We start from the raw sequence: 12427 nt of genomic DNA on the forward strand, positions 1-12427 counted from the left end.
TGGGTGCCTGCAAGGGGCAGATTAGGGTCTGATCTGATAGGTAGCAGTGACAAGTGGTGACGGGGTGTTTGATGGGTGATTGATGGGTGATCACTGGGTGATTAGAGGGGAGAGCAGATGTAAACAATGCACTTTCGGAGGTGATCTGAGGGTGGGTCTGCGGGCAATCTGAGGGTGTGGACGGGTGATCAGGTGCCCACAAGGGGCAGGTTAGGGCCTGACCTGATGGGTGGCAGTGACAGGGGGTGATTGATTTGTGATTGACAGATGATTGACAGGTGATTACAGGGGAGAATAGATGTATACAGTACACAGGGGGGGGGGGGTCTGGGGAGGATCTGAGGGTGTCGGGGGGTGATCAGGAGCCCCGGGCAGTTTAGGACCTAATCTAAAAAATAGTGTTGACAGATAGTGACAGGGAGTGATTGATGGGTGATTAGGGGGGTGATTGGGTGCAAACTGGGGTCTGGGGGGTGGGCAGGGGGCGGTCTGAGGGTTGCTGTGATCAGGGGGCAGGGGGGGGGGCAGATCAGTGTGCTTGGGTGCAGATAGGGAGGGCTGCAGCCTGTCCTGGGGGTCCCTCGATCACTGGGACCACCAGGGCAGGAGGCAGCCTGTATAATACGCTTTGTATACATTACAAGGCGTATTATACGCTTGTAACGCGGCGATCGAGGGGCTAACCACCCGCCGGCGCTTCCAAACGGCCGTCGGGTTGATGTCGCGGGTGGGCGGAGCCTATTGCCGGCGGATGCGCGCGCATCACAGCTCGCGATACCCGGTCGGAACGAGTCCCAGGACCCGACGCCCATCGGCGTTACGTGGTCCTGGGAATGCCACTTTGCCGCCGCCCATAGGTAGGGGCGGTCGGCAAGTGGTTAAACACATACAAATAAGAAGCATGTTTCTTCCAGAGTAAAATGAGCCATAAATCACTTTTCTCCTATGTTTGTTGCTGTCACTTACAGTAAGTAGTAGAAATCTGACATTACCAGTTTTGGGCTAGTCAGCATGGCCTTTATTCTTTATAAAGACACTCCTTGAAAAAGCTTTATACAAATATGCTGGTCAGCCTCCGTGCTTGCTGAACACTTTTTTGGCATTTGGACGGAGCAACTTCCCTTCACTAAGTGCTTTTGAAAATAAAGGAAACCCTGAGAATCCCCCATGAGGAGATGGGCTAGTCCAAAACCTGTCGGTTCTGTCAGATTTCTACAACTTACTGTAAGTGACAGCAACATAGGAGAAAAGTAATTTATGGCTCATTTTACTCTGGAAGAAACGTACTTCTTATCCTTATATGTTTACATATATTTTAAATTTTAAGATTTTCCCGACAGTGGTCCTTTAAGTATAATTGTACAGTTCGTTCTGACTACCAACAGTACTCCAAAGTAGAATGCTGTATTGGATCTTCCAGACTTATTACCACCACGGATTTACCAAAAAGAAAACAATTAGATTATTCATATAGTAGACTGTTTTAGCATAATCCAGAGGCCACCACCATCATTTAGGGGGTCACCCTACACCTGTGAGCCCACCACCAACAGGAAATGTGCTCACCATATGTGGTAGATGTCCGGTCCCACAGACAGCACTGCCAGTATAACTCAAATCACACTGGCAATCCGCTCTCAACCCTTATCCCTTTGAAAGGTAAAATCAAGCATGTAAAAAGGGAGGACATCTCCTTCACTGTGCATCCACGGATCACTTCCTGCCAGTCAAGCCACATCCGAGCAGGTGGTGGGCACAGGGGTGTGCTGGTTGATAGTGAGTGTTTTTTGGCTGGTGGGGGGACCAAATATACCTACAGCAGCCTACGTAATGAGAATCTGTTTATCCCTTCTGGGATTGTGAGGGCAACATTTCCAGCATGGTTGAAAGGGATAACGGTTGAGAGCGGAGTGACAGTGGGATCTGAGTTATACTGGTGGTGTTGTCTGGCGGATGGGTTGGAGAGTGTGTGTGTCTTTGGTGGGGGTGTGCACAGGGAATACTTTATAGTGAAACTAGTAAAAAGGCCAGCCCATTAAAAACAGGCACTGGGCTCCAGTCGCTATCCACACGCAATGCGGGCATAGACGCATCCCGCTCGCCTGTCCCCCACCGGTGTCTGCAGTATATGCACACAGGGAGATGTTGCTTGCTTGGCAGTTGGAAAAAGCTGTTATTTCCCACAATGCAATGAGTTTCACTGACAGCAAACAGGTATGGGAGCACAGACAGGGACACAGGTGGACGAAGAGACACAGGAGTTTTATTATATAGGATATGTGTGTATGAAGTCTCTGTACTGTGTCAGTTAATCACACACAGTCACCTGAGGCTCACACAGACAGCGGAGCTAGTCTACTTTAGGGGACCCACCGTAAATCCCCATAGAGAATTGGAGCTGTGCTGAAAACGGAACAAATTTTCCGCTTTCAGCTCTTTTAAACCCCCACAAGCTATATATCTTTGGAAAGGTTAGAATCTGCTCTAACGAATTATGCTACTTTCGGTGAGCAAAAGGTGCAACTCACCATGTAGGAAGCGTCGGCCATCTTACTTCTGTGCTGCTCATATTTTTCTCCCTCCTCATTGGAGGGATTGTTAGCTGGGGGCGTGCCAGAAACTGCTCTCCCTTCTACCCGGACAAGACCGGGTAGAAGGGAACTAGCTACTGACTTTTTTTTTTTTTTTCTCTGGCACGCCCCCAGCTAACAATCCCTCCAATGAGGAGGGAGAACAATATGAGCCAGCACAGATGTAAGATGGCCGACGGAGCCGCGATTGCGGCCTTTCGGCGCCTCGTTCACGGTGAGTTTCAGTTTCTTTTCACCGAAAGTGGCATCATTCGTTAGAGCAGATTCTGAGCTTTCCATACATGTATAACTTGTGGGGGTTTAAAAGAGCTGAAAGCGGAAAATTTGTTCCGTTTTCAGCACAGCTCCAATTCTCTATGGGGATTTACGGTGGGTCCCCTAAAGTAGACTAGCTCCCAGACAGCTGCCCAGAGTCCAGGAGAAGGACTCAAGGTCCATTCACACTGGGGCGCTTTAGTGCAGCACTGCAGTGCTTTGCTGATCACTAGTGATTAGCAAATTGCTGTGTACAATGCAAACCTATGGGATCCTTCACATTGCAGCACCTGCAATTTCCAGAAGTCAACAAAAGAATAAGCTTGATGCAAGCTGCAAAGTGATCAATGCTGGTCTGTGCTGGGTCAGCCAGTCCATGTGGTGAGAGGCTTTATTAATTATTTGGTGGTGGAGCACAGGGAGCTGATGTCATCTAGTGGGAGTACTGGTGCAATGGAGCGTATATGAACCATACAGTATTACACTATTGGAGCTTTTTTGTCTCTTATGTTTGCATCGGCTTGCTGAGGAGGAATAAGCTGGGACATCGAGAGAACACTGGCTTGTCCAGAAGCGTGTTTAGCTGATCCTGAGAAGGGCAGCTGTGGGATCTGGTGAGCGTATACTGTTACTATAAAACTCAGGAATTGTTGAAGGTCACCTATGTACCAAATAGGTTTGGAGGAAGAATTCTGTGGACTTTCATCTGATTTTAATATCAGGGACATTAACATATAGTCATTTCCACTCTTGTTCATTTTTGTATGACTGTGTCTTATGTAATGTCTGAGCATAATCTTAACTGCTTACTGTAGAGCGCCCTGTCTACTAGTGATGGGCGAACAGTGTTCGCCACTGTTCGGGTTCGCCCGGATTTTGGCCTGTTCGGGTTCGGTTCGGCACCCCCCGAAAACACCTCATGGTGTTCGGGGAGGGTGCTCGGGCACGCTGCCCGGACCTGAACAGGCCTTCTTTGTTCGGCGGAACACAGCCGTGTCCGGCTGAACATAGCCCCCTATAGGGTCCCAGCATAAAGGGAGAGCATGCCCCGAGCGCGGGGGGGGGGGGGTCAGAAATGCCCCCCCCCCTCCCCGCTAAGCTCTCCCTTCTGCCGGTACCCTGTAATTAAATTTAAGTGCCCAAAAGTACCTGAGGAGGAGGAGGGCAGGAAGAGGGCAGCCGGAGTTCTTGGGCACTAGTACCATCTGGTACTTCCGCCCTCTCTTGACGCACTTCCTGTTTACATTTGAAGTCGCGTCAAGAGTGCGCAGAAGTACCGCGATGACGCGTACGAGGGTACGTGTCATCATGTTGATGTCGCGTACCCTCGTTCGCGTCATCGCGGTACTTCTGCGCCCTCTTGACGAGACTTCAAATGTAAACAGGAAGTGCGTCAAGAGAGGGCGGAAGCACCAGATGGTACTAGTGCCTAAGAACTCCGGCTGCCCTCTTCCTGCCCTCCTCCTCCTCAGGTACTTTTGGGCACTTAAATTTAATTATAGGGTTCCGGCAGAAGGGAGAGCTTAGCGGGGAGGGGTGGGGGCATTTCTGACCCCCCCCCCCCCCCCCCGCGCGCGCGCTCGGAGGCATGCTCTCCTTTTATGCTGGGACCCTATAGGGGCCCCAAAGGAACATGTTCGGGTTTGGTTCGGGGTTCGGCTCGAACATGCCGAACATCAGGGGCATGTTCGGCCGAACCACACCGAACCCGAACATCCAGATGTTCGCCCAACACTACTGTCTACCTTTTATATTGCTTACAGAGTGACACACACACTTTTTTCAGGTGGGATCCAGGGAAAACTGTTACATTTTGCTAAAAAGTAAAATTTGAGGAGCGCACATCATAGGTTTTGGTTTAATAATTTCCAGAAATCGCAAAAGTGCTGCATGTAGCATTTTTGGAGCAATTGCGATTCTCATTCATTGAAAGAGAATCACAATCTCGGTAGAATTGCAAGTGTGATCGGAATGCAAAATGTAAATGTGCTTTTAGGCCTGGGACCCAATGGGAACCTTTGCCAGAGATCTTCATGTAGTGAAGTCACTTTATGCACCGGTTATGTGGTAAAGGCACTCGTGGGCACTAGACAAGAGCAGGAATCATGCCGGCAGACAGGTGAGCCTTAAACATTGCACACGGAGGAGGGACACATACACTTGGGGGGCCATAGATCTAGGAAAATAGTGCAGTGTGTGGACAGGCAATAGATCCTTCTCTGATCAGAATAAATCAGAGAGTGTTCTATATAATGGGGATCTATAGATTTGGTGGTACATCAAGTGATGTATGGCCACCTTAAGGGCCAACCAGGAGGTCTAGAGGTTGTGCAATTTTTGAAAAAAGGATGTAACAAACCACTCACACTATAAGCCACGCCCCCAGGTTAAGACTCCCCCCCCCTTCTCCCAACCAATTTGGGCATTGTGATTCATTGCATCAGACAATTAATCGGAACTCCTAGGAGTGTGTAAGGGTCTAACACGGACCAAAAAGCACCCTTACCAAAACTCTTTGCAAAACAGAGATTTGCCTTCTTAAAAAAGAAGGTATTTGCAGTTATTCAAGTTGGAATGAACTTATAGGCATGAAAGTGTGTTTTATGTGAGTATAGAGTGACTCATTTCAAACAAATCTTAAGATCAGGTATGTCAGAACACCTTACAGGCATATTTGTTCCAGGGCAGTGTTTAAAAAAGCCAGAGCATCAGGGCAACAGCCAAGGTACATCTTTAGAAGGAGGATAGCAATGGCAATCTTTGTATTTATTTCATGGCAGCTGCACTTTCACCTGCTGCACATGTATATTTAAAAACAACATAAACATAAGTGGTCTGCTTCATTATCCAGTTCCCCTCCTATGGGACAAGTATCTACACCCATGAAAACCTCACTTTAGCTCCCAGGGGCATAGAGACTCGTCTCTTTATTTTCATGAGTAGTGCACACACATGCGCACACAGAAGCCTCTGGCGTCATGCTGTAGTGCACAGATTGGTGTTTACTCATTGTAAATAAAGCAAACTGTCACTTCCTGCTAAGCTAGTGGACAAAAAATGAAATGCATTTCCTATACCTATATTATGCTCATTAACCCCTTCTGCCTCATCCCCTGCCCCCATATAACAAACTTGTTAAAAAAAAAAGAGCCAAACTGAGAAAATTTAAAAGGCAATGCATAAAACGTTATCTTAAGAACTTAGCTTTCCCAAATAAGTATACCATGAGGGTGTAGTACTGTTATTTTTGCAAATAAGGGCTTGTAATTATCGATAGAGTACAAATGAGAAGCCAAAAGCACAAAATGGAAAAAAATAAACCTTGATTCCCAAATAAAGTATTGTCACCATACATTGTACTAGAGACACATTTTAAATGTTGTAATAATTAGGACAAATGGGCAAATACATTAATGTATGGGTTTTATCTACAGTAACATGTTTTAGTTTAAAACTATAATGGTTGAAAACTGAGAAATAATGAATTATTTTATTCTTATTACCGTTAAAATGCATATAAAATAAAATAATTTGCAAAAAGTACCACCCAAAGAAAGACTAATTTGTGGCAAAAAATGTATAGATCATTTAGATGTGATAAATTTATTCCCAAATGATTGAAAGCCAAAATGTTAAAATTGTTTTGGATTTTAAAGGACAACTTAATGTCAACGTCAGTTGTGTGCAAACTATTTGAGGGGTTACTAAGAGATACAATACAAGACTTCATAGCAGGAAATAATCTTATTTCTCAGCATCAGCATGAGTTTACTAAGGACAGACCCAGTTTGACTAACATGCTCAGCTTTTATGAGGTAGTAAATGCTAATGTGGATTTGGGAATGCTGTAGATGAGATATACTTGGATTTTGCAAAGGCCTTCGACACTGTTCCTCACAAAAGTCTGGTGCAAAGGTGGAGGATGCAAGGACTGGGGAAGAGTCTGTGTGCATTGGTAGGGAACTGGCTAATGGACAGAAAACAAAGAGTTGTGGTCAATGGATCTTATTTATTAATAACCTAGTAGATGTAGTAGAAAGCAATGTTGCTATTTTTGCAGATGATACAAAATTGTGCAGAATCATTAAGTCTCAGGATCGTGCAACAGGATATGGATAGGATGGCTATATGGGCACATAAATGGCAGATTAAATTCAATGTTGAAAAATGTAAAGTCATTTCGTTCATACCAATGGTCTAGCACCATACAAAATAAATGGGATACAAGCTTGGAGAAAGACTTAGGAGTACTCATCGACAACAAGTTAAATAATCATATTCCATGTCAAGCTGCTGCAGCTAAAGCAAATAAAAATTTGGGATGCATTAAAAGGGAAATAAAAACTCTAGATTCTAGCATAATATTGCCCCTGTTCAACTCTCTAGTAAGGCCACATCTGGAATATGGAATTCAGTTCTGGGCACCACATTACAGGAAAAATATTGCAGTTTTAGGGCAGGTGCAGAGACGAGCAACAAAATTGATACAAGGGATGCAAGGTCTCACTTACGGCCGTAGAACTAGTATAAATAGGTCCCAACCAAGAAAAGTTAGATAAACTGGCTATATTTAGTCTGGAAAACGGCGCCTTAGAGGAGATATAATTAACATGTACAGCTCCTTCTCAAAAAATTAGCATATTGTGATAAAGGTCATTATTTTCTGTAATGTACTGATAAACATTAGACTTTCATATATTTTAGATTCATTACACACAACTGAAGTAGTTCAAGCCTTTTATTGTTTTAATATTGATGATTTTGACATACAGCTCATAAAAACCCAAATATCCTATCTTAAAAAATTAGCATATTTCATCCGACCAATAAAAGAAAAGTGTTTTTAAAACAAAAAGTCAACCTTCATATAATTATGTTCAGTTATGCACTCAATTCTTGGTCGGGAATCCTTTTGCAGAAATGACTGCTTCAATGCGGCGTGGCATGGAGGCAATCAGCCTGTGGCACTGCTCAGGTCAGGAGGCCCAGGATGCTTCGATAGCGGCCTTAAGCTCATCCAGAGTGTTGGGTCTTGCGTCTCTCAACTTTCTCTTCACAATATCCCACACATTCTCTATGGGGTTCAGGTCAGGAAAGTTGGCAGGCCAATTGAGCACAGTAATACCATGGTCCGTAAACCATTTACCAGTGGTTTTGGCACTGTGAGCAGGTGCCAGGTCGTGCTGAAAAATGAAATCTTCATCTCCATAAAGCTTTTCAGTAGATGGAAGCATGAAGTGCTCCAAAATCTCCTGATAGCTAGCTGCATTGACCCTGCCCTTGATAAAACACAGTGGACCAACACCAGCAGCTGACATGGCACCCCAAACCATCACTGACTGTGGGTACTTGACACTGGACTTCAGGCATTTTGGCATTTCCCTCTCCCTAGTCTTCCTCCAGATTCTTGCACCTTGATTTCCGAATGACATGCAATAGTTGCTTTCATCCGAAAAAAGTACTTTGGACCACTGAGCAACAGTCCAGTGCTGCTTCTCTGTAGCCCAGGTCAGGCGCTACTGCCACTGTTTCAGGTTCAAAAGTGGCTTGACCTGGGGAATGCGGCACCTGTAGCCCATTTCCTGCACACGCCTGTACACGGTGGCTCTGGATGTTTCTACTCCAGACTCAGTCCACTGCTTCCGCAGGTCCCCCAAGGTCAGGAATCGGTCCTTCTCCACAATCTTCCTCAGTGTCCGGTCACCTCTTCTCGTTGTGCAGCGTTTTCTGCCACACTTTTTCCTTCCCACAGACTTCCCACTGAGGTGCCTTGATTCATCACTCTGGGAACAGCCTATTCGTTCATCAATTTCGTTCTGTGTCTTACCCTGTTGCTTGAGGGTGTCAATGATGGCCTTCTGCACAGCAGTCAGGTCGGCAGTCTTACCCATGATTGCGGGTAATGAACCAGGCTGGGAGTTTTTAAAAGCCTCAGGAATCTTTTGCAGGTGTTTAGAGTTAATTAGTTGATTCAGATGATTAGGTTAATAGCTCATTTAGAGAACCTTTTCATGATATGCTATTTTTTTGAGATAGGAATTTTGGGTTTTCGTGAGCTGTATTCCCAAATCATCAACATTAAAACAATAAAAGGCTTGAACTACTTCAGTTGTGTGTAATGAATCTAAAATATATGAAAGTCTAATGTTTATCAGTACATTACAGAAAATAATGAACTTTATCACAATATGCTAATTTTTTGAGAAGGACCTGTATGTAACTGAAGTCAGAGTAATATGGCTGCCATATTTATTTCCTTTTAAACAATACAAGTTGCCTGGCTGTCCTACTTTTCCTCTGTCCTGAATATGCATAGGCAGATCTGGTGTTTCTATCAGATCTGACAAGATTAGCTGCTTTTTATTTCTGGTGTTAGTGAGATGCTACTGCAGCCAAATAGATCAGCAGGGCTACCAGGCAACTGGTATTGTTTAAAAGGAAATAATTAAAGGAATACTTAAAGAGACTCTGTAACATTAAAAAGATCCCCTGGGGGGTACTCACCTCGGGTGGGGGAAGCCTCCGGATCCTAATGAGGCTTCCCACGCCGTCCTCTGTCCCACGGGGGTCTCGCCGCAGCCCTCCGAACAGCCGGCGACTGTGCCGACTGTCAGTTCAATATTTACCTTTGCTGGCTCCAGCGGGGGCGCTGTGGCGACTTTCTGCACGGAAATAGACGGAAATACCCGATCTCCGTCGGGTCCGCTCTACTGCGCAGGCGCCGGAAACTTGCGCCTGCGCAGTAGAGCAGACCCGACGGTGATCGGGTATTTCCGCCTACTTCGGCGCCGAGAGGCATCAGAGCGCCTGCGCAGGAGCCAGGAAGGTAAATATTGCGTCACAGCTGTACGGAGGGCTACAGCGAGACCCCCGAGGGACGCAGGACGGCGTGGGAAGCCTCATTAGGATCCTGAGGCTTCCCCCACCCGAGGTGAGTACCCCCCAGGGGCCGTTTTGTCGTTACAGTTCCTCTAAGTCAAAAAAAAAAATGACATTTACTCACCTGGGGCATCCCTCAGCCCCCCGAAGCTGGATGGTGCCCTCGCAGCCCCGCTCCGATCGTCCTGTCCCCGCCGGCGGCTACTTCCGGTTCGGTGACAGCCGCCGACAGGCTGGGAACGCGGCTGATTTTCCGCGTTCCCAGCCGCTGCTATCACCCTCTATGCTGCTATAGCGTATATATAGACGCTATAGCAGCAAAGAGGGTGATAGCAGCGGCTGGGAACGCGGAAAATCAGTCGCGTTCCCAGCCTGTCGGCGGCTGTCGCCGAACCGGAAGTAGCCGCCGGCGGGGACAGGACGATCGGAGCGGGGCTGCGAGGGCACCATCCAGCTTCGGGGGGCTGAGTGATGCCCCAGGTGAGTAAATGTCTTTTTTTTTTGCCTTAAGTATCCCTTTAAGGCATCCTCAATATTCCTCCCACTTCAGTTGTCCTTTAAGGGAAAATAATCCTTTCCCATCTTCTAAGGTCAGGAAATAAGATGAAGCCTGATACACACATCCACTTTTGGAGACCAGCAATATTCCCAGGGGCGTCTCAATAGCCATAGCAACTGCTATGGAGCCCTGGAGAAGAGGGGCCCTTGTGTTCACTATAAACTTTGCTTTGTTGCTCCACCCTCTGACTTTGTCTCAGTGCTCATAGACTATACACAGTATGCATTACATGAGAATGTAAATTTGCCAGTCAACTCATATTTAGAGGGTAGGGTGTCTCACTGGCTAAAAATGTATACATTAATATTATAAAACACTAAGCAACTTATTTATGTTATTTTGGTTACAGTTCCTCTTTAATGCAAGCAGCATAGACAAGAGGGAGGTTTTCCAAAACACAAATGTCTCTGCGTGGAAATAGACATGTAGTTTTTTTTTTCATTTTATTTTTTGTTCTTAGTGTCTTGCCAATCTTGCTGAGTGTTTTTTGCCATTATGGCTTCATACTATATTTATAAGCACTTACCCCCAAAGCCTTTGGTTTGCCCTTTAGAAATGTTTGGAAAAATGGTGCAGATGAGTCCACGTTTGGGGACACGAGGGTGGCCACTATCCACTGAGGGGCCACAGTTGGGACATTCCATGTCTGCGTGGCAGAAGGGCCTTGATATGCAGGTGGTGAAGGGTTGACATCATGGCGATACATTGCTAATGGTACAGCTGGTGTGGGAATAGTGGTTTGAGGGTTTTCACATATTGTTGTCTTATAGTTATTAGCATTGACTTCACCCGGAGTCAGTGACATTTTGAAACCTAGTATAGAAAAGAAATGATTAATATTTTCTGAGACAAAACTTTCACTAGCACAAAGTCTTAAAGGAATACCAAGATGAAAATAAATTGATGACAAACTATTTTATCTGTCATCCTAATAAAAATGAGGGTTTTTAGATATCTCACAGTTTTATGCTATGTTTAAATCTACTTTTTACATTTTTCATTGTCTCTGCTCAATGACACATTATTTGAAGTATGCCAGAGCTAACATCTATGAACTATTGATTTTTTTTACTTCATTCCTGCTTTCAGAAGCTGTCCTCTGCCAGGAAAAAAAGCTGTATGGCAGTAATTCCTTTTCAGTGAGGGTTACAATATAGTTTGACTGGGTTCTAACAGGAGAGAAACTGCCGTTTGCATACCTAAATGTTAACTCTTTCAGGCAGAGAAAAAAAAAGGAAAACAGCCTTATATGCTTAGCACTGTACATACACATGTCGATCTCATCATGTCACATGTCACCTCTGTCTTTTAAAAACAACAGTAGACTGAACACATTGATATTTAACTAACAGTTGCTTAAAGAGACTCTGTAACAAAATTTTCAGCCTTAGTTCTTCTATCCTATAAGTTCCTTTGCCTGTTCTAATGTGCTCTGGCTTACTGCAGCCTTTCCTAATTGCACAGTGGCTGTGTTATCTCTGTTATAGGATCTAATCTGTTTCCTTCTGTCGGCTCTGTCGGGCTAAGGCCTAAACGTGTGGAATGTGCAGGGCTGCTTGTGATTGTATAGAAGAGATACACACCCTCTGCAGGCCCCCTGCACACTCTGTATGACTCACACACTCTGCTTATGGGAGCCTATCACAAGCTGGTTAGTTTGTTTGTAAACACTGCCTAAAACTGAACCTGAACTGAACCTGAACCTAATTACAAGCCAGGATTGCTGCAGAGAGTGGCAGAAACAGCACAGAGGGGCCCAGAAGAACATAATGAATAGAATGGTATGCTTTTTGCTATACAAATTTTAGAGTACAGATTCTCTTTAAAACCCTTTACAGAAATGAGTTACCAGGATATACAGCCTCTGCCTGGTGCAGTAGACTCGTCCTCTTGCTACAGGACAGAACTTTATCTTTATTTGTAAAAATGAATTGATAAAAAGCACAAAGTGCTGAAGTTTACCAAAGGACACATTTTCCCTATAACTATGCAGAAATGAAACCTGGCATTGCTGGGGAAAGCATGACTGAAGAGGTGGAAACTGGAACTATGTCGGGGGTGTTGTGGCTATAAAGGGATGACATGCCATACTGAGTGAGGTGACATGATCATTACTCTGTACATTGGAAGATGCTATAATATC

At 45.2% G+C, this 12427-nt stretch overlaps 1 protein-coding gene across 4 annotated transcripts in view; it reads right to left on the reverse strand.

Annotated features, from left to right (window-relative positions):
- Positions 1 to 12427, reverse strand: part of LOC137536231 (membrane-spanning 4-domains subfamily A member 4D-like) — a 131931-nt gene that overhangs the window by 104192 nt on the left and 15312 nt on the right. For all 4 annotated transcript variants that reach the window (XM_068258354.1, XM_068258356.1, XM_068258353.1 and 1 more), the window contains exon 2: positions 10811 to 11097. In XM_068258354.1, coding sequence (XP_068114455.1) covers positions 10811 to 11089 — 279 coding nt within the window. In that variant the 5' untranslated portion in view covers positions 11090 to 11097. The remainder of the gene's footprint in view (positions 1 to 10810; positions 11098 to 12427) is intronic.

The sequence above is a fragment of the Hyperolius riggenbachi genome, chromosome 10 (genome assembly GCF_040937935.1).
Source record: "Hyperolius riggenbachi isolate aHypRig1 chromosome 10, aHypRig1.pri, whole genome shotgun sequence".
Lineage (NCBI taxonomy): Eukaryota > Metazoa > Chordata > Amphibia > Anura > Hyperoliidae > Hyperolius > Hyperolius riggenbachi.